General features: G+C 41.7%; 1 protein-coding gene across 1 annotated transcript in view; it reads right to left on the bottom strand.

The window, feature by feature from the left end:
• Window positions 1-18621, bottom strand: part of QSOX1 (quiescin sulfhydryl oxidase 1) — a 51653-nt gene extending 33032 nt beyond the window's left edge. Inside the window, exons 1-2 of the mRNA XM_074222169.1 lie at window positions 18150-18621; window positions 5931-6031 (exon numbers count right to left, since the gene is read on the bottom strand). Coding sequence (XP_074078270.1) covers window positions 5931-6031; window positions 18150-18606 — 558 coding nt within the window. The 5' untranslated portion in view covers window positions 18607-18621. The remainder of the gene's footprint in view (window positions 1-5930; window positions 6032-18149) is intronic.
• Window positions 18622-26367: the final 7746 nt, after the last annotated feature.

Raw genomic sequence — 26367 nt, 5'->3', positions numbered from 1 at the left:
TAGATTCTGGGGACCAAAAAGTTTTCTTCCTTTTCTTTTGAGGACTTGGAAACTTCCCCAAACTGACATGCAGCACAGCTTGGAGAGCTGGCCATGGGAACCCTACCAAAGGGCTAGAGTTCCCAGCTCTCCGATTAAGTCCCAAATACATCACTTGGCAAGCAGGCCCCTCCCTTTTTAGCTCCCTTTGTTTACCTCCACCTGCATATCAGCCTTGAGCCTGATGTAAGTCTGACACAGACTTGGAGCCCGCCCTAAAAGCCAGGTGTTTGCTAAACAGGCTGGGCCAGATGGAAGCCCTGCTAAAGGTAACGTGGAGCTCGAAAGGGATAGTGCCACAGATGGCAAGAGTGCCCAGGGGCTTGCGTGTCCATGTCTCCGTCACTGTGACACCACCCACCTCTTGTCTTAACATACACATACATACCCCTTAGGAGACTCAGACTTCTGCATTTTTTGGCAGCATCTGCTATGAAAGTCCTGTTATTGTAACTCAACCTGACCCCTACTAAGAATAGCATGCAAATCACCACTTCTGGCCTTTTATCCTCAGAAGCATCTCTATCAATCATTTTCATCTTCATAACACTTCCCCAATCACCCCTGTGGGTGACTGACACCCATAGCCTTTGGACTCTGAGTTAGAGAAGTCTTATGTGATACACACACACACACACACACACACACACACACACACACACACACACACACAGAAGCCAGGTTCTCAATGGACCATCCCACAACTTTCCACTTGAACCCAGAAACTCAGCTAGGGGTGGATATTACAGGAAGAAATAAACCTCCCACTCTCTATTACACACCTGTGGTTTTCCTCACTACATTTGGGTTGAAAAGTCATTTAAGAGAATCAGAGCATAAACTGGCCTACGGCTTTGTCAGCTGCCCAGAGAAAACATGAGACCCAATGCCAGGGCAATAAGGCCTTCTTTCTGTTCCCTTTTTTCACCCCACCCTGAGAACAAACAAAGCCCAGGCTTTTTTAAGAGGAGGAGACATAGGATTGCAGATTTGTGTTGGAAGAGATCTTCAAATTCATCCAATCCCACTTTTCTGATTTCACAAATGAGCAACTTGCCCAAGGTCCAGTAGGTGGTTAGCATCATTTTTTAACTGTCATTGCACCTTGCTGCCAGATAGATGGTGGCAACTTTCTAATTCTAAGGCTTACAGAATGACCACCAAGAGATGACTTCTCTAAAGTAGGCTGAAGACTCTGGTCCAGTTGAAGTGTGTTGTTTTGTTTTGTTTTTTACTAGAGGCATGGGGATGGATTAAAAGATGATCAACTGAGGTCCTTTCTACTTAAATTGTCTATACTGGACCCACTTTTCTTGTAAATCAGGTGGTTAAAGATGTGGTTTAGCCCTTCCTAAGGAATTAATGTGTTTGGCCCACAACTGGCAAATTGGCTTTCCTAACATGCATAATTTGCTCCCACAAAGGGAAGTGGGCACTGGGGAGGTAAAGCCCCATGAACTCTAGGTCTAATTTTCCTCCAGTTTCTCTCTTCATCCCACTCTGTCTACCACCCACCTCATTATGACTAGAATGGAAAGCACCTGGTGATAGATGAATGAGCACTACTGTACATAGAGGACCTTGGGAACATTTGGTTATCAAACCAAACCAAAGTTCTGGAAAGAACACAGAGAATAGTGATTTAATAATTGGTTGTTGGATTCAACTGGAATGGCTTTAGCCTTCATACCACGTATTTCACAAATACAGGGATAGGGACCAAAACTGGGATAGGGGATTCTTGGGTGAATAAGCAGCTGCTCCTCTGACAGACACTGTACCTTGTAGAGAGCAAGGAGCTGACCAGGGTCACCTAGTCAGTGCCAGAGAGGGGACCCAGACCCAGCTCTTCCCAGTCCTGAATTCATCTTTCTAGCTTCTATGTTGCATTTGCTTTGAAAATATATACAGAATAACCTATATTGGATTGCTTGCTATCTTGGGAGGGGAGGGGAGGGAGAAAAATTTTTAAAAATGAATGTTGAAAACTATCTTTAAGTGTAATTGGGAAAAATAAAAAATATAACTTAAATATATATGCATATGTATGTACATATGTATATATATATATGTATATATACATATATGTATATATATATATACACACACACATATGATAGTGGAAATCTTCTTCCTTGAGGCAGTCAAGCCCATTGGTTGAGGGACACAGAAAGAGTTGTCTAGGGCACAGGTTCTTAGCCTGAGAATAGATTTCAGGATGTCCATGAATGCTAAAAATAAATCTTTGTTGCAATAGAATTGATTTCCATGGTAATCCTATGTATTTCATTTTATTCATTAAAAACTTTATTCAGAAAAAGGGTCCACAGGTTTCACCAGACCACCAAAGGAGCTGATAATACCAAAAAGTTTAACTAGCTAGCTTTCTTCATGTATATGAAGGGCTGGCACATGGAAGAAGAATCAAATTTATTCTGCATGGCCCCAAAGAGCCAAGCTAGAAACAAAGCAGTGCCACGGGCAGACATGATGACTTGGGTTCAATGTGATAAAAAAATGTCCCCCAAACTGGAATTATCCCAAAGTGGAATGGGGATGATCAGAACTTTCCCTCTCATTTAAGCTCTTCAGTCAAAGGCTAATGGCCATTTGTTGGACACACTCTAATAGAGATTCCTGTGAGATATGGGTTTTATTCAAGGACCTCTAAGGTCATGTCCTACATAAATTCTGTCCCTCTCTAGTCATAGGTTTAGGGAATATGAGTTTTTTTTTCATATTGCTTGCAGTGTGCAAAGATCATTAGATTCAAGCATCAGGAGATCTGAGTTCATCTTTCAGCTCTGCCTTTTGCCAACTAGTAAACTGCTTTGTGCCCTTAAGTAAGTTTCTCAACATCACTGGGCCTCAGTTTCTTCATCAGTAAAATGAAAGAATATTGAACTAGATCCCTAAAAATCCCTTTCATCTTATATTCCATTCTAAAAGCAAGGGAGAACTACTGCAGATAAGTGACATGATCAGACTTGTGTTTACTTTGGCAGTTGTGTGGAAGGACTAAAATGGGAGAAATTAGAAGCAGGGAGACCACTTTTGAGGATCTGAACTAAGGTGCTTTTGTTTTTTTTCCATCATTTCAGTCCTGTCTGACCCTTCATGACCCCATTTGAGATTTTCATGGCAAAGATACCACAGAGATTTGCCATGTCCTTCTCTGGGTAATTTTATAGATGAGGAAACTGAAGCAAATAGGGTGAAGAGACTTGCCCAGAGTCAGATAGCTAATAGGTGTTTGAGGCCAGATTTGAACTCATGAAGATGAGTCTTCCTGAGTTCAAATCTGGTGCTCTCTCCTCTGAGTCACCTACCTGCCCCTAAACTAGGATACTAGCCTTGTGATTAGAGGAACTGAGTTTGAATCTCAGTTCTGTGATTTATTATCTATGTGACCATAAAGAAGTTATTTAATCTCTCAACACATGTGCAATCTATTATATAAAAATATTATTTGTCTAGTCTAAGGAAGAAATAATAATATTGAAAAAGGCATCAGCACAAATGAAAAATGAACCAATAATATTCTATCTCAAAATGACTGAAGTGGGTCCAGGTTTTTTCCAGTTCCTTAGGCCGATAGGCTATCGTCAAATGTCACAGCTTGCTCTCTTGGCAGATAGGGGCCTGTAACCCTATCATGGCACCAGAGAGGATAAAGACCTGGGAATATGGAACTCTATAAAACTCAGGTCCTAAACAGTGACCTAAAATGTGATAGGTAAGTCTATGACTTTCTCAGACCCCTGTGAGATCCTTGTAAAGGAAAATCACATGGAGAAGAGTTAAAAACAAAGAAACAAACCAACTTTCAGATGAGGGACCACCTTAGTGGAAAAAAAATAAATATGTATTTTCTGAGGGTGAAGGATCAGGAGGGGAGGGGAAGAAGGAATTCAAGCAGAGTGGTTTGGGTTGTTTGGATTTTGATCACTTATTTCAAAGCATCCTGTTACTGGAAACCAAGCCTTGCTTTTCAATTCCAAATAGATTTCCTGATTAGCCCTCAGTGGACCAAAGAGGAAACTTCTCTAGCTCTAAATCATTCTTGGGTCCAAAAGAAACAAAGAAAGTCTATTTTTATTACCAGGAGTGGGTGGAGGCATGCAAAAAGCCATTTAAATTTTACTCTCAAATTGGAAGAAAATCATTTAAGAGAGCAATCAGACAGAAACCCTGGGAGGAACTCCAGATCATTAAGGGAATGTTACTGCTCTGTGCCTATGTGGAGACTTTCACTAAAGTATTTTAGTTTCCTGGGAAGATTTTAATTAAACTGTGGATACACCAGAGTGGGGTGGCCTCTTGCCCACCATGGTGGTCCCTAACTGCTTTCTCTGGAGGAGAGTTCTATTCACCGTGCCACCTAGCTGCCCCTTCTCATAGAGTTTTGATGTCTTCTGACATGTCTTGATTCTTTGAAAGTTTTTCATCTCACATATTTTAGATATTATGAATATTCAGTTCAGTGAGTTATTAAAAATGTTGCTCTCAAATGTTCATGGATGACTATGGGAAGGTTTGATCTCTGTCTGGTTCCTAGAAAATTTAAGTACTTAATCTCAAGAATATTTTGAGATGGTATTTGTACTATAGGGCCTTATCATCTTATTAATTATGAAAGGCAGCAAACTTTTCATCTCTAATTCTAGACATTAGGTCATACCTTGCTATATAAGCTATCTACCATTTCCTTGAATAATATGCATTGTTCCATAAATCTGGGATCCTTAAGGCTAACCTATTTGGAGTTTCTGGTGGCAAAGACCTGTTTCTGTAAACAAATCCTCCAGGCTTATCCATCAGTTTGATGCTGTTTTTTTTTTTTTTAAGTATAGTTGAGTTCATGTAGATATCAGCCTTGAAAACATTTTTGATTCAATTCTCAGAACTTAATTTGGTTTTCCCTAAGCAAAATGCCTTGCTTCGAGAAGACCAAGGTATATTTGGTTCAATTAGACTGCCAACATATAGAACAAAGCCTTCCATCTCTATTATTCCTTGGTATAAGTTAAGAATTTTATAATTATTAAAATGTTATTTGGACTTGATATCATTAGAGACCCTTTCCATAGAGGGAAGAAGTCATTTAGTGGGGGGGGAGGGGGTATTTGTTTGTTTTTTGGTGAAGTCATTTATCTTGATGTCATTCATTTACATAAATGTTTCAAACATTACTATTATTTAAGCTCTTCTTCTGCAGGCTCACTGAAAGAATCCCTGGGACAAGTTTAGTAACAGATAGGATGACAGTGATGTGTATCTCTGTATCAATGTTATTGCTCCTATTATTATTAGGTCATTCACAGGCCCCCTGAGCTCCAGGAGACTGATTTCATGTCCACAGAGTATGACTACAGTGAATCAGGTAGGATGGAAAGCTAGAGAAGGAATACTTGCTCTGGAGAACCACATCAGGCCTCTGAGCTAAAGGATCCGGGAGAAAAAGCCCTATCAAGTCAAAGGCCTTCCAAGTTTGTGATAAAGCACTTATCTGACAAAGAATCCTCTAAAACCTACACTAAACTGTTCAGCGGTGGCCAGAATCACCCTCTTAGATAGATTTTTCTGTTTGTCAAAAATGGTTGCTTTTCTCCTCCCAGCAAACAAAGTACAAAGATAAACTTCCTGCTTCTAAGACAAACATCCTACAGTGGGAGGTGTACAGCACAGAAGACCTCAGTCTTGGTGACTACTGGGTTGAAACCAAGCACAAGACATTCAAAGTCTCAGACCCAGGATGAGGGCTAGGGAAAGACAAGTTTAATTTTAAAAAACCCACCAATATTGCCTTGTTCTATTTATCAGCCAGGTCCCCCTTTCAAAACCTCTCCCACCCTGGGTCTCACCCGTCCCCTCACACTTCTCAACTTCACCTTTACTGTAGGATAGCCATAGGCCCCAAAGTCCCGGCAGATTTCTGAATTCTCTTCTTCTGCACAGTCCAGGGCTGCCAAATTGAGCACAGGTCTCCAGTCTGAAATGACAAACATTAGGATGAGCATGGGGTCCCCAATATTCAATCAACTTCACCCCCCCATCCTCTGCCTTCCTGACCTGCACCTGTAAGAAACATTGAATAAATTCACTTCTTCTTTAGGAATGAGATGAGAATGACCTCTGAAGAAGGATCAGTGGCTTCATACTTGGCCAACAAGAATCCCCAAGAGCTCTTGGTTATGGATAGAAAAAAGACCTTGGGCACAGGGAGCAGTGGAACCAGGTGAATACTATTACCTTGTGTTTATAAGTTGAATTCTAATGATTCCTCAACTCTTTATGGATCTGCAATTAGAAGGGGGTATTTTAGATTCATTTGAGCCAATTTGTGATGTAAAAGTGGGGGGGGGTCTGAGTAAGGAAGGGAGAGTAGACTATGTGATTTACCCTGACCCTATAGGAACTCTATAGTTTTCCTTAGAGGAATAACTCAGGCACTGGGAAACCAGATACAGAAAAATTAAGGGAACCAGAGCAAAGGACCACTGTGAGAGTCTCTTTGAGGAGTCCAGGGTTCCAGGATGAAATAAGAGCCACAATGGAGAGAAAGGTAAGAATCCCAGGAGTGTAGTGCTCCCGGGTAGGAGATTCTGCCCTGGTCTAGAGACCTGCAAAATGAACTTGGCAGTTCCAAGTTGGCTGATTGCCTAGCTCTGTCCTTAGCTTTCCTTCAAAAGAACTGTCTGATATCTCCTTCTTCCTCAGTTCTACACCCCCAAATCCTGGGTGACCATTACACACTGTCATCTAAGGAACTGTTTGCCAATACAAGTGGTTTACAAAACACTTCATGGCTGGTTGGTCATTTGATGAACTGGAAAGAGAACACAGACTGAGGTAGGCAAATGGCAAATCTCTTAAGTGAAGCTTCTTGGTCCTGAGCCCATGTCTAGCCTTCAATAACCTGAACACCAATGAATCTAAAACTGTGATGAGCATTCAGGAGAAGCATAGTCCCTGACTTTAAGAAACTTATAATATAATAGGAAAGGCAAGGTACACACACACACACACACGCCAAACATTACAAGATGTAAATTAATGTAATTATGTGCTAGATTGCATATTATAGACTGTAAGTGTTGGAGGAGTTCAGAAGAGGAAGAACAGAGAATTCTGTGGAGGTCAGCAAAGGCTGACCAGTGAGGGAATAGGGCATGAGCTAGGCCTTGAAAGGCAGGTAGAATTTAGTCAAAGAGGAGGTAGAAGGGACTCTCAAGCAAGGGGAGACAGCAAGAGCAAAGGAAAGGTAGTGGGAATTAATATAATTTGCATGAGAAAAATCCCAGTCTTCCTAGGACCAAAGAGTTGTTTTGGGAAATATAGGGACACTGGATCAGGAGGATGGGGGGGGCCGGTTATGAAGACCCCTTAATGTCAGTTTAAAGAAGAGAAACTAGATTCCCCAATAGAGAATCATGGTAAATTTTTATTGTTCAGTTGTGTTCAACTCTTTATGACCCTATTTGGTTTTTTCTTAGCAAAAATGCTGAAATGGTTTGCCATTTCCATCTCCAGCTCATTTTACAGATGAGCAAACTAAAGCAAATAGGGGGTTAAGGGTCACACATTGAGTTTAGTGTCTGAGGCTAGATTTGAATGCAGCAGGATGAGTTTTCATGATTCCAAAGCCAATGCTTTAAACACTGTGCCACCTAGCTGCCCTAGCAGGTCCTTGAGCAAAGGATTCTTCAGTAAAAGTGGCAAGTCAGCCCCTCTTTAATGGGAGGACTGCTGGGGAAAGGATCAACTCATCTAGGACCAGCTCAGAAATTAAAAGTATCCACAGACAAGGATCAGGATAGCAGCTCCAACAGAGGGCGTGTTCTGTCTAATGTCCACAGATGCTCGGGATGGCCTTACAAATGCATTCTGAATCTCTTTCCATACAAGGCAGTGATAAACACCAAGACTCAAAAGACAGAGGTTTAAGGAAATGTTTTCATGTTGACAAAATAATAGGGGTCTTTTTGGGGGGAAGGGGGGCCTTAGGTATAGTGATCCATTATATCCCCTCCCTTCTTCTTGGTTCTTATCATTTTGTTATCGAAGAAGACCAAATTGACATCACTATGTTAGAGACAATAAGCATATTAAAGCATTATATGAATAGGAAATCTAAAATCACAGCTATTTCAGGGTCCCTCCACCCAGCCCAGCCCCATTACTTCATCACCACTCACATGTTATAAAACATTTTAAGGCTTACTAGGGTAAGCTAGGTGGCACAGTGCATAGAGTGCTGGCCTGAAGTCAGAAAGACTCTTTTTCCTAAATTCAAATCCGGCCTTAGACACTTACTAGCTGTGTGACCACAGGTAAGTCACTTAAACCTGTTTGTCTTAGTTTCCTCATCTGCAAAATGAGCTAGAGAAGGAAATGTCAAACTAGTCCAGTATCTTTGTCAAGAAAATCTCCATTGGGCTCACAAAGGATTGGACATGATCGAAAACAACTGAACACTGACACACTAGGTTTGCAAAGTCTTAAATCCTGTAAGGGAAGTGCTTTATTATATTTATGATTCCCACTTTAGATAAGGAAACCAAAGAGCATCAACTTCAGAAATGACTTGCCCAAGTAGCAGAGCTGGAATACAAGTAGCTGAATAGTGCAGTGAATAAAACACTGGGTCTGGAGTCCAGAGAATCTGAGTTCAAATCTGATCCAAGATATTTAAAAGCTGTGTAACCTTGGGCAAGTCACTTTACCTTTGTCTGCCTCAGTTCCCTCAATGGTAAAATGGGGCTAATAATAGCAATTACCTTATAATGAGGATCAAAAGATAAATTATTTGTATATTGCCCGGCAATAGTAGGCAACTAGTGTTTATTTCTTCTCTTCCTCTGGCTCCAAAGACACCCCCCCCCTTTTGTATACCTGACATCACCCTAAGAATCCCCATGAAATCATTAATACTCAGACAACATCACAGCATCTAAAGAAAGTTTTAGCTCCAAAAAGAAAAATCTCCATTCTCATAGGCAGTAGCATATGATTCCACTCACAAGGGAAACAGTGAGTATATATGCCCCTTAGGAACTGGGGGAAACAAAAAATAACCTACACTGCCAAGGAACTTGAAGGATTACAAAGCAACCCCTCACAACTACCCTGTGGAGCAGGTAGGGCAAGAATTATTATTTCTATTTTTCAGATGAGAAAGTCAAGGCTCAGGGAAATTAAACAAATGGCCAACCATCACATAGCAAGCATTTCAAGCTAGAATCTGAACCTATGTTCTTTCTCTCCATCACATTGGACAGAGGTCCATTAACAACTGATTGTTTAATGACCAACATTGACTGCTCCAGGAGGACTGAAAATAGACACAGATAGATAGTAGATAAAGATGACCTGGGTTGGAGTAATTTTCCTTTTACTTTCTCCCCCTTTCCCATATCCTCCTCTCCCAGATGACAGACTTTTGCTTTAGTCACCCAAGTCTGGAGACCAGGGGATAGAGTGCCAGGCCCAGAATCAGGAAGACTCATCTTCCTGAGTTCACATCTGACCTCAGACATTTGCTAGCTATGTGACCCCGGGGAAGTCACTTAACCCTGTTTGCCTCAGTTTCCTCATCTATAAAATGAACTGGAGAAGGAAATGGCAAACTACTCTAGTATCTTTGCCAAGAAAACCCCAATAAAGAGTTGAATGTGACTGAATAATGACAAAGTCTGGCAGAAATAACAGTAATAGTAATAGATAGACTTAATAATAACAACGATAATAAAATAACAGCCAGTATTATATATCACTTTAAGTTTGCAAAGTCATATGAGAAAGAAGGTAGGTGGCAATTATAAGAGGGAACCCTAGCTAAAATGGAAGGTAAAAATAGTAGCTTGCCATTCTTCCCCTTGATCCCAAAATTCCATCCAACCACCACCTCAGTTTCCTCATGTGTAAAACAAGGATAATAACAGGACCTGCCTCACGAGGTTGTCATCAGGATAAAATAAAATAATAATTACAAAGCAGTTAGCACAGTTCTGGCCCATAGTTAGGAGTTATATAAAAGTGAGTTACTATTAGCTATTATTATCTCCCTCCTTAGGGAAAAACTAAGCTTCCCATATCTGTGGACAAACAATAGCAGCTTAAGTTCAGCCAAATATCATCACAAGCTGGTTTGCATCAACATTCAATAATATTTATGGAACAGCTATTCACACAAGGTGTGGGGTTAGACCAGGGGTGAGGCTGGGAGAATTTCTGCTTGCCAGAACAAATCCATGCCCCCTCCTCTTCTGAGTAATAGTCATCAGATCCCCCTATCCCTGTGTTAGAAGCTTAAATTAATACCCTGAGGCCTGCTGCAGAGGAAAAATAGTTGACTGGGGAGAGGGATACAGTTAACCAAGTAGCAGACCAACTAAATGCTGCTAATCCCACTTCCAAAGACAGGAACTACAGTCATATAAGGTCATATTCCATTTGGGGGGGGGGGAGCAAAACAGAGGATTTGAGGAGTTTGTCCAGGTACCATCTAACGCCCCATTTTTTCATAAGTGAAATCAGGTTAAAATGACATCAAAATGTTTAGGAGAAAAATCACAAAAGGGAAATATGAAGGATTTGTGTGAAAATAGGAAAGCATAGTCCCACTTAATTCACCTTGGTGGGTAAGGGCTGTTCATGAGAACAAAAGAGTAATGTATTTAGGAGAGACAGCCTTGTGGAATGAAAAACATTAGTCAGGAAACCTGAGTTCAAATCTAGCCTTAGGCAACTTACTGGGTGACTTTGGGCAAGTCACTTAACCTCTATTTGCCTCATTTTCCTCATCTGCAAAACGGGAATTATAATAGCCCCCATCTCCTAGTGTTGTTGTAAGGCCCAAATGAAATAATAATTGGCATGTGCTTGATGCATAATAAGTGTTAGCTATCAGCTATCATCATTAAGTCCCTTAACTGCTCTGAGACTCATTGTGCTTCTATGTTCAATCATATCAAAGGTCTAGAAGTGGGTGAGACCTTAGAAGTTATCTGGTCCACCCCTTTCTTTTATAGATAAGAAAGGGAACCCGGGGTAGACTACTCAATTGCCTGATTCCCTTCCTCCTCTAAATCTTAGGATTCTTAGTGAAACAATAAGCTTCTCAAGGGCAGGTACCATTTTTTGTTTCTGCCTCCGTACCACAGTACAAGCATTCAATGTTTGTTGAACTGAATCGGTTCCTCGTCTTCCCAAAGAGCAGCAGGGAGGAGGTAGAAAATGGCATCTCTACCCATAATGTCACTGCTATCTATACCTCACTGTCCCCTAGGAAGGGTTCAGGTCCCTCCTGAGAGTCAGAGTTTGGTCATCTTGTTCTGGGAAGCATACTTTGCTTCCTCGAGTTGACTGGAGGACCTACAGTATCCTAAGTATTCATGGGAGATCTAGTTGGATCAAAGCTTCCTCTGAACTCATGTCAATAAAGAAAGGGGAAGGAGGAATGGGGTGGAGGGGCATGAATAATAGACAAGGCTAGATCACCTCCACAAAAATAGGCCAGGCAGATTAATTCCTATGATGGCATAGTTTCATTGTGAGAGTCCCTCTCTAAGGGGTTACAATCCCTCCCACTCACTCCCACCCTCACTATTGATTATTTCCCATTTTTCTTGTGTATTGCTTATATGGAAGAGTTTTAGTTTTTTGTTTTGGGTGGGGGGTTATGCATAATATCTCTCCCATTAGATTGTAAGTTCTCTGAGGGAACAATCAGATTCTTTATCACCTCATTGACCATAACATGCTAATACTATCCATGGAGTTTTCTTGGCAAATGATACTAGAGGATTTTGCTGCTTTTTTTCTCTAGTAGATTAAGGCAAAACAGAAATGAAGTGACTTACCTAGGGTCACACACCTAGTAAGATTTGAATTCAGATCTTCCTGCTTTCCAGGTCCAGCATTCTATCCCCTGAGTTTTCTAGCTCTGCACATAGTAGACCCTCAATAAATGTTTCTTAACTGATTAACTGACACACAGAGGGAAACAGGGAAATCCCAGCTTTTCTCTGAGACAGTATGGCTGCTGAGGGCTTAAAGTAGAAGATTAGATTTTTACTTTCTCTAAGAACCACCATAAGCTTCTCCTCTGGGGGGGGGGGGGGGGGGGGGGGGGGATCTGTTGGAGGAAGAAACAGAAGAAGGTCAGAAACAGAGAAAAAAGTTCTAGTTAACTCTTCCTATAGCTAAAAACCACTGAGCTGCTGGGACATTCCATGGCAAAGATACAGCTTCTACACAATAGGGTTTCAGTCTAACAGCTCAACGTCAAGACTGCCATAAAAGCAAGGAAGGACAGAAATTAGGGGACAGATCAGAGAATGGGGAAGCATGATCCCTTTCCCTATTATAATAGTCTATTGAAAATGACAATTTTTTTTAAAGTACCTGCAGTAAATATTCCCTGCCCTCAAGAAGGTTTCATTCTACTTGGGAAGAAGGGAATAAACACAAGGTGCCCAACTGGGTCATTTTTTTGCACACAGCAGGCACTGGATTTCCTCATCTCTGACACAGAAACCATGAAGTAACCTCTGGTGATGTTGTCAGGAAAAGGTTAATCTTTGTCAGGTGCTCTAAGATCCCGATGAAAAATGTTACACTGAACTATTAATGTCAATACTTTAATGGGTGCTAATGATATTTAAACGTCCTGCTGAAACACTAATTGTTTTGGACTTTACTATTCATAGGCCCATTATCAGTAATAATAATAATAGGAAGGAGTTCTTCCTACCTGTTACATCAGTCAAATACAGATACATTTGAGAAGAGCTGAGCCCTGACTGAACAGGAATGCCTCTTGGGGGAAAGGTGCTTTCAAATTACCTGGTGACTCAAGTGCAGTATTTCTGAATGTCTAACAACATCAGCATGTCCTATGATGTGATCCCAAATCTGGTCTCTGGTAGGAAAACATTCTGTGGTGTCAATGATTGTCCTGGACAATTAGGACAATTCTGTGACTCTGTCATTTCTCCTGAAGCAGCACATGGGAATGGGCAAATGAGGAGGTGGGAATCAAGGGCAGCTACCATAGCTACAAAATGAGTGGGCCATCACTTATACAGGCAAAGTCCTTTACATTATTTCATTGACACTTTTCAGTGAACCTATGAGATATGTATTATTATTATCCCCATTTTACAGAAGAGGAAGCTGAGCCTGAAGTAATTTGCCCAGGGTGACATAAGTGTATAATTGTTTAAGGAAAAATCTGAACTCAGATTTCTTGATTTCTTCTACAGCACCCTACCTGCTCCCACTGTGTAGCCAATTGTGTAGACGGAAGAGTCAGCAGCCCTCAAGGGGAATACTTCACCACATGGTCACCCTGTCAGTTTAGACTTCTAAGCAGGGAAATTCACCCTCCTTAGTTTATTTTATTTATTATTTATTTTAATTTCCTTAGATGTGTATATATTTCTGCAAAAGAAGGTAACTTGCTTGAGGGCAGCTGTTGTTCTTCCTGTGCCTGAAATGCACATCTTTACTTTTACCTCTTAAAATATCTCGTTACCTTCAAGACTTAGCCCAAAAGTCCCATGCTGAAGCACAAGATCATTTCTGGTCCCCCAACTGCAAGAGGTCTTCCCCTCAAGTTCCCTTGCATTCATCTTACATATACTATCTTGCGTATACCCTTTCTTCTCTATTATAATGTAAGCTCTAGATTCACTGCCGTCTTTGTACAGTCAGGGTCAATAGGCCTCCATCTCCATCCCTTGGAAGCAGTTATTGTCTATGTCTTAAATGTGCCCCCACCTCTTTTCCCCAGGCTCATGGAGACCCTTTCTTCCTCAAGCACCACCTTCTGCCCCAAGCCTTTCTCAATACTGCTCTACACCAAACAACTTTGCCTTGTCTTGTATCTATTCACTTTATATTTCCATTGTATGTAGAGTATGCTTTTCTATGCCTTCCTTTTAGAAAGTTAGGTCTTTTTGAGAAATAGTTGTTTCATTCTTTGTACTTGTACACCCAGGGACTATCTTGTAGCAGATACTTTATAAATTGCTAGTTGATTTGACACATTTTAAGCCTGGTTTAATCTAGTTTTCTTGTCTAATTTCATTCCATTTACCTTTTATATTCCACCCAAACTATAATATTGTCTTTCTTGGTTCACCTACCTCTGAAGTTTCCTGTGGGTCACTTCCTATTTCTCAAATACTCTAAGCTTTACTGAGGTTTTTTCTCTTTTTCTGTGTGGCTATGTCTCTTCCTTCCTCCTCTCTGTTTCTGTCTCTCTGCTTCCTCCTCCTCCTCCTCCTCTGTCATCTTCATCGTCTTCATCTTCTTCTTCTCTTCTCCTTCTCTTCCTCCTCTTCCTCCTCTCCTTCTCCTCCTTCTCTTCCTTTGCCTATTTATGTGTGTGTGTGTCTCTTGTGTTTATAATTGCTAGATTTAATATAACCAAGTATTGGACTTTTTTTGTACAGAACAGACACTAGATTTGGAGGGGGAGGGAAGGAATCACACCAGTGAATTAGTAATAAGGAAAATCTCTTATTAATATCCATTGGTATTTTCTCTTCAATATTGATTCAAGAACACTGAAAAACTTAAGTGACTTGCCTAGTCACAAAGTCAGTATACATTAGAGGTGAGATTTGAACTTGGGTTTTCCTGACTCTCAAGCCAACTCTTCATCCTTCAGGCCAATGCTATCTCTCCTCAAATTATACAGTATAAAAAAAAAGAAGTGCCAGGGATAGAGAAAGGCAAAAAAGAATAGTCAGAAAAAATGATCTGTAAGAAATGATGAAAGAGGTAGTTTCTGAGAAACTAGCACAAAAATTTGTGAACTGTAACAAGGTGAAATGAGCAGAACCATAGAACAATGATGACAACATTGTAAAGACAAACAATTTCCAAAGACTTAAGTAAGCACTCTGACTAGTGTAGTGATCAACCACAATTCAATTATGGACCAATGATGAAACCTGCTTACCTCCTGACAGAGAAATTGGACTCAAGATACAGAATTACATACGCATTTTTTTTTACATAGTATGCGTTAGAATTCATTTTGCTTGACTATGCACATTTGGTATGAAGGTTTTGTTTTTATTTTTTTTTTCAGTTAGGGAATATTAGGGGGAAATCCCCCCCCCAAAAAAAGTGATCCATTCCTTGAGACAATGATTCCAACCATGGTGGTGAGGTCTAAATGTAAATGTTACGTGCAGGGTAGAGGGAACAAGTTGTCTTCTTACTAAGAAACCTCCCATTGCCAACTGATAAGTTTTGGAATGAAAACTCTCCCTGATCCTGGCAAGAAGAAAGGAGGATACAATGTAGGGATAACTGTGGAGGAGACCAGTATAAACTTATCTCACTTTGTCATCCCACACATACCTAGGATTTCCTTTCATTGGAAAAAGACATGTGCCATATTCCTAGGAATCCAGCTCCTTGCTGACTAGGAACCAGGCTATGCCTCAGAGCCACCTCAAATTTGACAAAGCCCACACAAGAGTAGGTTGGGTCAGTATCTGGGTGTGAATTTTAAGGGAAAACTCTTGGGTGCAAGAGGGCAGGTTGGTGAGTCAGTTGGAAAGAAGTACTTCACTCCTGAACCTTCGGAAGAGAAGGAGGCAATGTCACAGGCAGTAATTGACTGGCTCCACAGCTTGGCTCCAACCCACAGGATCAATGATTTAGATCTGAAAGGGATCTTAGAGGCCATTTAGTCCAACTCTCATTTTTTTGGCAAGGCAATGGGGTTAAGTGACTTGGCCAAGGTCACACAACTAGTATCACTTATCTGAGATTGGATTTGAACTCAGGTCCTCCTGACTCCAGGGCAAATGTTGTACTACTGCACCACCAAGCTGCCCCATCCAATCCTTATTTTAAAATTAAGAAGACTGACTGAGGTCTAGAGCAATAGTGATCTGCCTCAGTGTCACAGGGTGACAGGATTTGCACAAGCCCTCGTAACTTCAAATCCTATGCCCTTTCCACTGAACCACAATGTTTTTCAGGTCAGCTCTCATTCAACCATCATTGGATCTCACCCAATCCCTAATATCCAAAAATCTTTAAGTATGAACAGAGAATGGAATTTCCCTTTCTCCTAACTATGCTGTGGCACATAATGTTACTTCAACTTTACTCAGCCTCTTGTCATTATAGTTCCATACCAGACATTCATTACTTCCTGCCCTGACCCATCATGGACTGACGTCATTGAAGTATTCTTAGTCAAGAGCTTTGCTCAAAGGTGGTTGAATTTTTGAAATGGAAGACACATATATTTTTGTAGTTCTATACATAACTAGAGGTGTATAATTAATACCCAAGGCGGAGTATGTTTGTAAAATCTAAATTTTAAAAACTGGGTCCATCTTTCTGACATGGAAAGAGCCACTGGGGTTTGGAATCAGGAGGACTTTTAGATTCAAAACCTGCATCTGTCATTTGTGACCTATGTGGCAATGGGAAAAACTCACTTTTCTAAGTCTCAATTCCTTTATCTGTAAAATGAGGGGTTAGGACTAGATGACTTTGAAGATAACTTTCAAGTCTAGATCTATGATGACTGCTATGATCTGACAGAAATACAGAAACTCCCCAGAACCATTGAGACGCCATTTGGATTTAGAAACCAGTAGGCCACCAAATGAGCTGTAATCTATTGAGTAGGGGCCTAACTTCAATTTCTCCTTTCTCCAGTAGTCTGAGTTTCTCTCTGTCCCCTGGTATCAGTAGTTCAAGTAGAATCCCATGAGGATTTCATTTCTAAACAGAAAAGGTGGCAACATTTGGAAACAGAGGACAAGAAGCAAGGGCAGACTAATTTATGACATCAGGAGAAGTTCATGATTCAAGGTGAAGAAAACAGCAAATTGGATGATTAAGAAAGAGAAGCATGAGATCAGAAAATGGGAACAAAAATTAATTATCTTGGGGAAAAGTTCTAATTTTTTATTAAGAGCTCTGTTATCCTCTGAGTTGGAAAAGCCTAAGGTAGGGATAGATGACTAGGTTACTGGTGGGGAAATGTCCCCAAGGAAAGGGAAAAAGATATCAAAAAGAAAAGGAGACTAAACATGAAAGGATCTCCAGAATGACGCAGTGAGGATGGGCTAGACAGAAAAGTTTTGATTCAAGGAAGGCACCAGCACATAGCTAAGTAATAATGGAATCAAATGAAAGAAACTCTCATAAGATCACTAACCTAAGAGACTTAACAAAATGGGGGATGTATTTTTTCTGTCCCCAATGGCCTAGGGATACAGAATTATGGCTGGACAGAGTTAGGAGGGAGGAAAGTGGTACAAAGGGGACATTATCCCAGGAATGCTAAGGCCAACACAGGTGATCTGGGTCAGAGGGGACAGGTAGAGGAAAGAAAGGACAAGGTAGAGAAGTCTCAACTGCCATCAATCTGGATAGGAGACAGACAGACAGACTGGGGGGGAGGGGAAGAGGGAGAAAGACAGAGACAGACACAGACACAGAGAGAGAGAGAGAGACAGAGAGAGAGACTGAAACAGAAAGACAGAGAGAGAGAGAGACAGAGACAGGGAGAGAAGAAGCAGAGACAGAGACAAAGATAGGGAGTGACAGAGAGGCAGAAACAGAGAGACAGGGAGACACACACACACACACACACACAGAGAGAGAGAGAGAGAGAGAGAGAGAGAGAGAGAGAGAGAGAGAGAAGATAGAGATAACGATAATAGAGACCATGACAGAGAAAGAGACAGACAGAGAGACAGAGACAGGGTGAGAAGCAGAGACAGAGACAGTGACAAAGCCAGGGAGAGAGCGACAGAGGCAGAACCCGAGAGATGGAGACGGACCCGGAGGCCCAGCATCCTGGGAGGGGGGAAGGGGCAGGGTTCCGGTCACAGAAATGAGAAGCTGTCAGGCCCTGGGCCAAGAGCAGGAGTAGAAGGATCCAGGGCCGGGAAAAAGAAGAGAGGGAAGCGAGCCAGGCCAGGGAAGGACCACGCTGGGGGAGGATGCTGGGCCAGAGGGGAGAGCGGAGGGGATGGGGAGGCAGAGAGCGGGGGGCAGGTTGGGCTCCGGGGGGCCCGGGGGGGGGCCCGGGGGCGGGGGGGGGGGCCGCCGCTCACCTCTGACTTCGCCGGCCAGCGCTTTCCACTTGGGGGCGAAGGCGATGCAGTGTCCGCACCAGGAGGCGAAGAACTCCACGAGCCAGGCCCCGCGGGAGCCCAGCACGGCCGGCCTCAGGGAGTCGCGGGTCAGCAGCTGCAGGGGGTCCTGGTCCGAGTAGAGCGTGGCGCGGAGTCCGGCCGCGGCCGCCCCGGGCCCCAGGAGCGCGGCGGCCAGCAGCAGCAGCAGCAGCGGCGGCGGCGGCGGCGGCCCGGGGGCTCGGGGGCCCGGGGCCCGGGGCTGGGCGGCGGGGGCGCAGCGGCCGCGCCTCCCCATTCTCGGCCGGCGGCGGCGGACCTGGGCGGTTTCTCGGGGCGCCGCTGAAGCGCAGCAGCCGGCCGCGGCCCGGTGTTCCGGCTGTGTGGGGGGCTGCGCCCGCCCCGCCGGGGGAGGAGGAAGGAGGCGGGCCCCGCCCATCAGGGCAGGCGCCTTGGGGTGCGCGGGGACTCCTCCTCCCCTTCCCTCTGAAGAGGCGGCCCCGGCTTTGGGGAGCAGCGGGAGGAGCCAGGGTGACGCGCACTGCCCTGGCTAGCCATCGGGATGCGGAGCTGCCCAGAGCCGAGACCAGAGAGCCCGGCCCGGGCCCGCCACGGCCTCCCCCCTCCACTTCTTCTTGCCCGGCTCATGCCCCTGCCAGCCCCGCGCTGCGTGAGGCAGGGCCGGACCGGCAGGAGGCCCTCCGCCTCGTGGAACCTGCTGTTGCCCTGGGAGGCAATGGCGGTGCCACCCGCTTCCCCAGGATTGCAATGCGACAGACTCTCCTTTTTTGCTAGATAAGAGAAATGAAGCTCTCTACCTTCCCTGAATCAGAAGCGCCACGTGAAGCACGAGAGAGAGAGAGCCCGGTATCCGGGGGGGTGCTGCCTTTCACAGCGCCCCATCTCCACTCTGTTCACTTTCAGGAGCTTCTCGTCTTCCCCCAACGTGAAGATGGAGCAGAGCCAATTTAAGAGGAACTGAAAAGTAAACTTGTGTCTCCCCTTGGCATGACTTTGGGCCCCCTCGCTTCTTACTTCGGACCTCTGTTCTGCTTTGGGCTGCTGGCCTTTGTGATAGATGTCTGCCATAGGACCAGCCCTTGGCAATGAAAAGTAGAAAAAAAGACAAGCTGCTTCTCCCGTGGCTCTTGTTGCCCTCTCACCTCCCTTATTCCTTCACAGGGGCACCCAGGTCTCTCATGCCATGCCACGGCATCTCAAGATCCTCTCCCTTCTCACATCACTTGGTCACCTCAATCTCCCCCCTTAGGTCCAGGATTCTAGTCCTTTAAAGAATGTCTGCCCTTGATGTTCTCTTTCCCTGCTCAACCTATCCAAACTCTAAGGACACTTACTCCAAGAAGTCTTCTGGATTCCCCGATTCAGACTTTAGGTAGTGCTGTAGTTGAGGCTTAGCTTTTGTCTTATCTTTTTTGGAAACCCAAGCGATCCCAGAAGTTCCCTCACATAAGGACACAGGTAGAATAGTGATAGTGGAAATAAGACTGCCCCGGCATTCTCTAGAACAGAAGACAGGGAAGTGATGAGACCTGCATGTAAACATACAGCTTTGGATTTCTTTCCCATTTAAGTAAGCTTTGAGATTGGAGGCTTTCCATGTCCCATTCTTAAAAAGACACTGCAATCAAAATTAGCTCTTGGCATTTAGGGTTCCTGCTCACCAAACATGTAGCTGGGATACTTGAGCCAGGTTTGCTTATGGACTTGAGGTAAACAGTAACTGAGGACAACTAGAAGGCACGGTGGATAGGGCACTGGTCTTGGAATCAGGAAGAAGATGGAAGTTTAAATTCAGCCTCTGACACTTACTTGCAGTGTGACCTTGAGCAAGTTACTTAACCCTGATTGCCTCCACATCCAGGACCATCTCCAGTAATCCTGACTCATATCTGGCCTCTGGACCCAGATGACTCTGGAGGAGAAAGTGAGGCTGAGGTCTTAGCACAGCTCTCCCTCACTCAAATCTAATCCATGTGCTTGTCATGGCACTACCTCCCTCATGGCATGGTCTTCTTCGAGAATGAAGGACAAACATTATTAAACAACAGCTGATTTGGGGATTGGGTCTGCCCATACTTCAGCAAGCATTAGTTTCAATTGACCCAACTTAATCAGCCGATGGATGGGAAAAGAGAAACAAAAATCAAGATTGAATGGGGATGGGGTGGCTAGGTGGCGCAGTGGATAAAGCACCGGCCCTGGAGTCAGGAGTACCTGGGTTCAAATCTGGCCTCAGACACTTAATAATTACCTAGCTGTGTGGCCTTAGGCAAGTCACTCAACCCCATTTGCCTTGCAAAAAAAAAACCTTAAAAAAAAAAAGATTGAATGGGGCTTCCATCAACCTGAGGCATTGGTGACCAGTTAGATTCTATCGCAGAAATAAGACTAGAACATTTTGGACTAGCAGCTAACTAAAAATTCTTTCTGGTTGGTGAGATGGAGGAGAAGACAAACCACAAATCCCCTGATTTTCCTTACTTATCATTTTCCACTTTGAGATTGGGTCCTGTACATACAGCCTATTTCCATAATGAAAGAGTGAAGGCATTTTTAGGTTTCTGCTACTACAGAGGAAATTCAAGTGATGACTGGAGGGAGATAGTTTCATGTAAGGATGTTTAAATTCATTTTCTTTCATTTTTGCTTTTTTTTTTCAATAAATTATGTGGCTATGATATGGCGAATATTTGTGTCTTTTAAATGGGGATGGATTTGGGAAGTCGTCAGAAAAAGAAAACTCCAGGTGGTCTAGAGGTGGAGTTCTAGAGTGACAGATTGTGTGTTCCTGATATTTCTAGTCATATTCTATGTCATTTCCTAGCTAAATTCCTAACCCTATAGAAATTGCTCATTGGTATGGGGGAAGTGGGATGACAGTAGGAGGAGTCATCTAGACCTTTGTTGGCTGTTAAGGGGGATCCCATAGCCTTTTGGTATGCTACAACTATACTTATGCTAGAAAGAAACTGAGATGACTAAAGGGCTGGTAGCTCAAGGAAAATGTCGCCTAGTGGACAGGCCAGATTATAACACTCCTTTGCTGGATAATTGATACAGTGTCGCACTGCCTTTCTTTCTGTGGGCTTAAAGAAGGCAGGACTTGAGACTGTTTGGACTGCTTATACCAAAATGCCTTTATTGTACTGTACCAAGAGTCAGATATTATAAGCTCAAAGTAACTTCTTTGTATCTTCCTTTAATGGCATTCCTTAAATACCTCTATTAAAATCCGGTCTCAGACACTTAATAATTACCTAGCTGTGTGGTCTTGGGCAAGCCACTTAACCCCATTTGCCTTGCAAAAACCAAAAAAAGGGGGTGGGGCTAAGTGCTAAAGATATATAGGGAGAAAAATCAGTTCTTGCCCTCAAGGAACTTACATTCTGTGTGTGTATGTGGGAAGGGAGATAGCATTATCTAAAAAAATAAGGAAATACAAAATGTATTCAATGCAATATAGAATGAAGAGGGTGCTAACAAAAAAAAATGAGAACTACAATAGGATTCATGTTGCAATTGAGAAGAGTTTAAAGGAAGCTAGGAGCAGAGGTGAGAATGAACTGGATTCCATACATGGGGGAACAGCCTCTGAAAAGGCATGGAAATAGAAGATGGAATGTTATATTCCAGGAACAATAGATGGTCCAGTTTGACTGGAAATGAAGGATAATCAGGCCAGAAAGAAAAGCTGGACCCAAAGTCTTTAAATGCCAAACAGAAGTCTCTGAGAGCTAAGAGAGGGCCTCTGGGAATTTTTATTTACATTTTCTTTTGTAATGAAATGACCAAGAATAACTATTCATTTATTTGTAAAAAATATTTTATGAACATGAAGTGCTATGTCAATGTAAGCTATTATTAATTTTATGTCATGTTAATTATCTTATTATATTAATGGTGTTGTATATTTATACTATAATATTTTATATTATATAATTAATTACTAATTTCTCCCCCAAAATCCTGTTCCTATCATCATGACTTTTGATACACTGCATGGAAGCACAGATGTCATCAAGGGCTCAGCTCACAAGTGATTCCAAATAAATATATATTGAACTTAATATATTGAACTTTCTTTCCTATTTACAACAGAAATGACTTATCTTATTAGTTAATTTTAGCTAATTCTAATTAACATGATAATCGAGTGTGTACTAATGAGTTAATGATAATGAGAAATCACATTTACATTGAAGTGGGCTCATATAATTATTCTCATTCTTATTGTTTAGTCTTTTTCTGTCTTGTCTGACTTTTCATGACCCCATTTGGGCTTTCTTGGTAAAGATACTGAAGTGATTCATCATTTCCTCCAGCTCATTTTACAAATGAGAAAACTGAGGCAAACAGGAGTAAGTGACTTGCCAGGGTCACACAGCTAGTTAGTGTCTGAGGCTGAACTCAGGTCCTCCTGACTCTAAGCCCAGTATTCTATCCACTATGGAACCACTTGGCTGCTCTTATTCTCATTCCAGGGATAAGGAAATTGATGCTCAGACAGGACATTGCTTGTTCAGGGTCACAGAAACGAATATATTAGATAGGATTTGAACTCATTTCTTCCTGACTCCAAGTCTAGCACCCTATCTACTAGAGTATACACATCTCTGTGTCATTACTGCCATCTTTACCATTTGCTAGCAAAAATCCTTAATCAAATATAAAACCTTCACACAAAGTATCAACCCTAATCTTGTAGGGAATTTTTAGGCAAAAGAAACCTTTAGGAACAGAAGTTAAATTTGATTTTTTTTTCTTGTATGTCTGCCTGATCTCCCCAGCTAACTTAATCAGAGGACCTCAAGCTTCTGGTGGTTGTAGTTCTTTGTTCTCTCATAATCCCTTCCTCCCCCAGTGCTCTGTGTAAAGGAGCTGATACTGCACAAGGTTGTCCTTGGTAAATGCTGACTGATCAAAGTCCTAGTTTCACAAACTTTGCAGAAACAGGGAAGTACAAATGGTACAGTTGAAAAAAAATGCTGGGGTTGAAGTCAGCTGAGACTGTCTCAGGTCTGTCTCTTAATAACTGGACAAGCTACTTCTCTACCTCTCAGTAGTCTCATTTGTAAGATGAAGATAATACCAGCTATATTTACTCCCTCATAGGATGATATAGAAGGAAACTTTTCAGAGATTTTAAGGTGCTATACAAATGTGAGCTAGTATTTCATTCATTTTTTAAATGTTTAACTAGGATCTAATATGGGGAAGTGTCTGAGGTTGGATTCAAACTCCAGGCCTCCTGAATCCAAGACCAGTGCTCTATCCACAATACCACCTTGTTATTGTATAAATTATTCTTCTGCTCACTTTACTTTGTATCAGTTCATACATATCTTCTCAAGTTTTACTGAAGTCATTTCATTCATTATTTCTTATAGCATAATAGTATTCTATTACAATCATATACCATAACTTAGTCATTCATCACTTGTTGCACATTAACCCCCCACTGACTACATCCCCTATTAACCACAAAAAATAGAGCAGATATAAATATTTTTGTACATGTAGGTCCTTTTTCTCTTTCTTTGATTTCTTTGGGCTTACAGATACAGTAGCAGAATCATTGAGTCCAAAGGTGCCTACAGTTTAATAATGCTTTCCAGAATAGTTGGCCTGGTCCACAAAGCCACTAACAGTGCCTGTTTTCCCATAACAGTTCTAAAACTGTTTCTTTTTTTTTTTGTCAACTTAGACAATCTGGTGGGTTTGAGGTGATACTCCAGGCTGTTTTCATTTCCATTTTTCTAATTATTAATATTTTAGAATATTTTATATGGCTATTTATATCATGGATTTCTTGCTCTGAAAACTGTCTGTTCATCTCCTTTGATCCATTTATTAGTTGGGGAATAGCTCTTATTCTTGTGAATTTGGATCAATTTCCTGCATATCTGAGAGATGAGGCCTTTATCAGAGAATCTTGCTGCAAAGATTTTTCCCCTACTTTCCTCTATTAATTTCAGTTACATTTGTTTTATTACAACAACAAAATGTAAAAAAAAAAATACACAGGAAATTTAGAAGGGGACACAAATAAATCCTATTAGTGCCTTACTAGATTTAATATGTAGTTTAAAAAATCAAACTGCTCCCAACAGAAGGTCACAAACACAATCCTCTTTTTATTCAAATATTTGTTAATGATCACAAAGTTCACAATAAAAAAAAGACATTTTTTTTTAGATAAAAGAAAAATGAGGCATAGTAAAGCTCCTGACCTTATGATCTGTCAGGATGATATGATGTAAATAACTAATAAATAACTAAAAGCCACAATGACAAAAATAAATGTACAGTAATATTCTGTGGTTATTTCTTTAGAAGGAAAAAAAGATCTCCCCAGGAGGGAGTCAGAAAAATCAAGCTTTAGAGAGGAAGTGGCATTTGAACTGGACCTCAAAAGCCAGATAGGACTTCAATAGGCAAAGATGAGGCATAAGATATTCCAAGCACAAGAAATAATGTGACCAAAGTCAATGAGAAAATAAAAACATACAAAGAAGGACAAACATATCAAAGGAAGATGAAAAGTAGTTTGACTGGAGTATAAAATACAGAGGAGATTATAAAGATATTGAGTGGCAAGCAGTCTAGACTTAGTAGATAAGAGAATCATGAAAATTTTTGATCAGGGGAAGTGACATCATCAGAATCATGTCATTAAAGGTCTAGGAATATTTATACCCTGGTTTCTTAGGACTTTAGACCTAAAAGGGTCAGAGGGCATCAAGTCCAATCCTTTTATTTTACAGATGAGGAAACTAAAACTCAGAATGTTTGCTACTTGGTCAAAGTCACAGAGGTATTAAATAATAGAGGTAGAATTTGAACACAGGTCCTCTGATTACATCCACATTCTTTCCTATTGTACCATACTATTTCCCAGGATTATTTTCTTCAAACTTAGAAATCCCTTGCACCCCATTCACTAATCCCATTTGAAGAGTTTCACCATGAGGATTAAACCATGTGCCATTTTCAACTTTCCAGAGTTCTGACTTTCCAAAGAAGTGTTATGAGCATTCATCCCACAACTGAAGTGACTTTTGATTCAAGGAACTGTGGCACCCCAAGAAATCTTCTGTGTTTACACATATCAGCTTCATATAAATGTCTCTCTTTTTCTTTTTACAGTTTTTGCAAGGCAATGGGGTTAAATGACTTGCCCAAGGCCACACAGCTAGGTAATTATTAAGTGTTTGAGGCCGGATTTGAACTCAGGTACTCCTGACTCCAGGGCCGGTGCTCTATCCACTGTGCCACCTAGCCGCCCCCATAAAAATGTCTCTTAATTCTGTTCCCTAGGGTATTGGGAGAGCTAATCAAATAATACTTCAGGAATGCTCTCAGTTCTGAGGAGGCTACAAAGTCTATTATTGTTCTGTGTTTCAGTTTTATGACTAAAAACAAAAGGTCAGGAATGAAATGGAAATTTGAAATATTAGAATAAAATTAAAAAACAAGTCTCTTCTACAAGATAAAAAGAATGGTAGAATTAGGCATTCCTCAAAAAAACTAGGTCTTTTATTGACACAGAAATAAGAAAATCTGATTACAGTAACTGAATCTTTGTTGAAGAGCCTTGGGGAGGAAAATTAGAGTGGTAAAGGAAATCTGCTTATTAATCTAAGAAGAAAAGTAGAGGGGTGGCTAGATGGCACAGTGGATAGAGCACCTGCCCTGGAGTCAGGAGTACCTGAGTTCAAATTCGGCCCCAGACACTTAATAATTACCTAGGTGTGGGGCCTTGGGCAAGCTACTTAACCCCATTACCTTGCAAAAAAGTTAAAAAAAAAAAAGTAGAAGAAGCTATCATAGCCATACCTTCTCAATCCCAAACCATCAAAAAATAAACAAGTGTTTATGAAATATTGTTAGGTATTTGGAAGACAAGTACAAAAAATAAAACAATTCCCACTCACGATGAATTTGCATTATAGTGAGGAGCTCCACACCTATACATATTTGTAGCATAATGCAAAATTATTATCAATCCGGATACAAAGCAATTAAATACAAGGCAATTTGAGAGAAAGTACCAGCAGTTGCAGGATTAGGAAAGACTTCATTGCAGAGGTGGTTCTCAAGCTCTGCCTCAAACAAAGAGAAGGATTTTATGAGGTAGCAATAAGGAAGGCATGCATTCCAGGTGTAGAGATAAAGATGT

Source organism: Macrotis lagotis, chromosome 2 (genome assembly GCF_037893015.1).
Source record: "Macrotis lagotis isolate mMagLag1 chromosome 2, bilby.v1.9.chrom.fasta, whole genome shotgun sequence".
NCBI classification, from domain to species: domain Eukaryota; kingdom Metazoa; phylum Chordata; class Mammalia; order Peramelemorphia; family Peramelidae; genus Macrotis; species Macrotis lagotis.
This window is presented reverse-complemented; position numbering and strand designations above follow the sequence as displayed.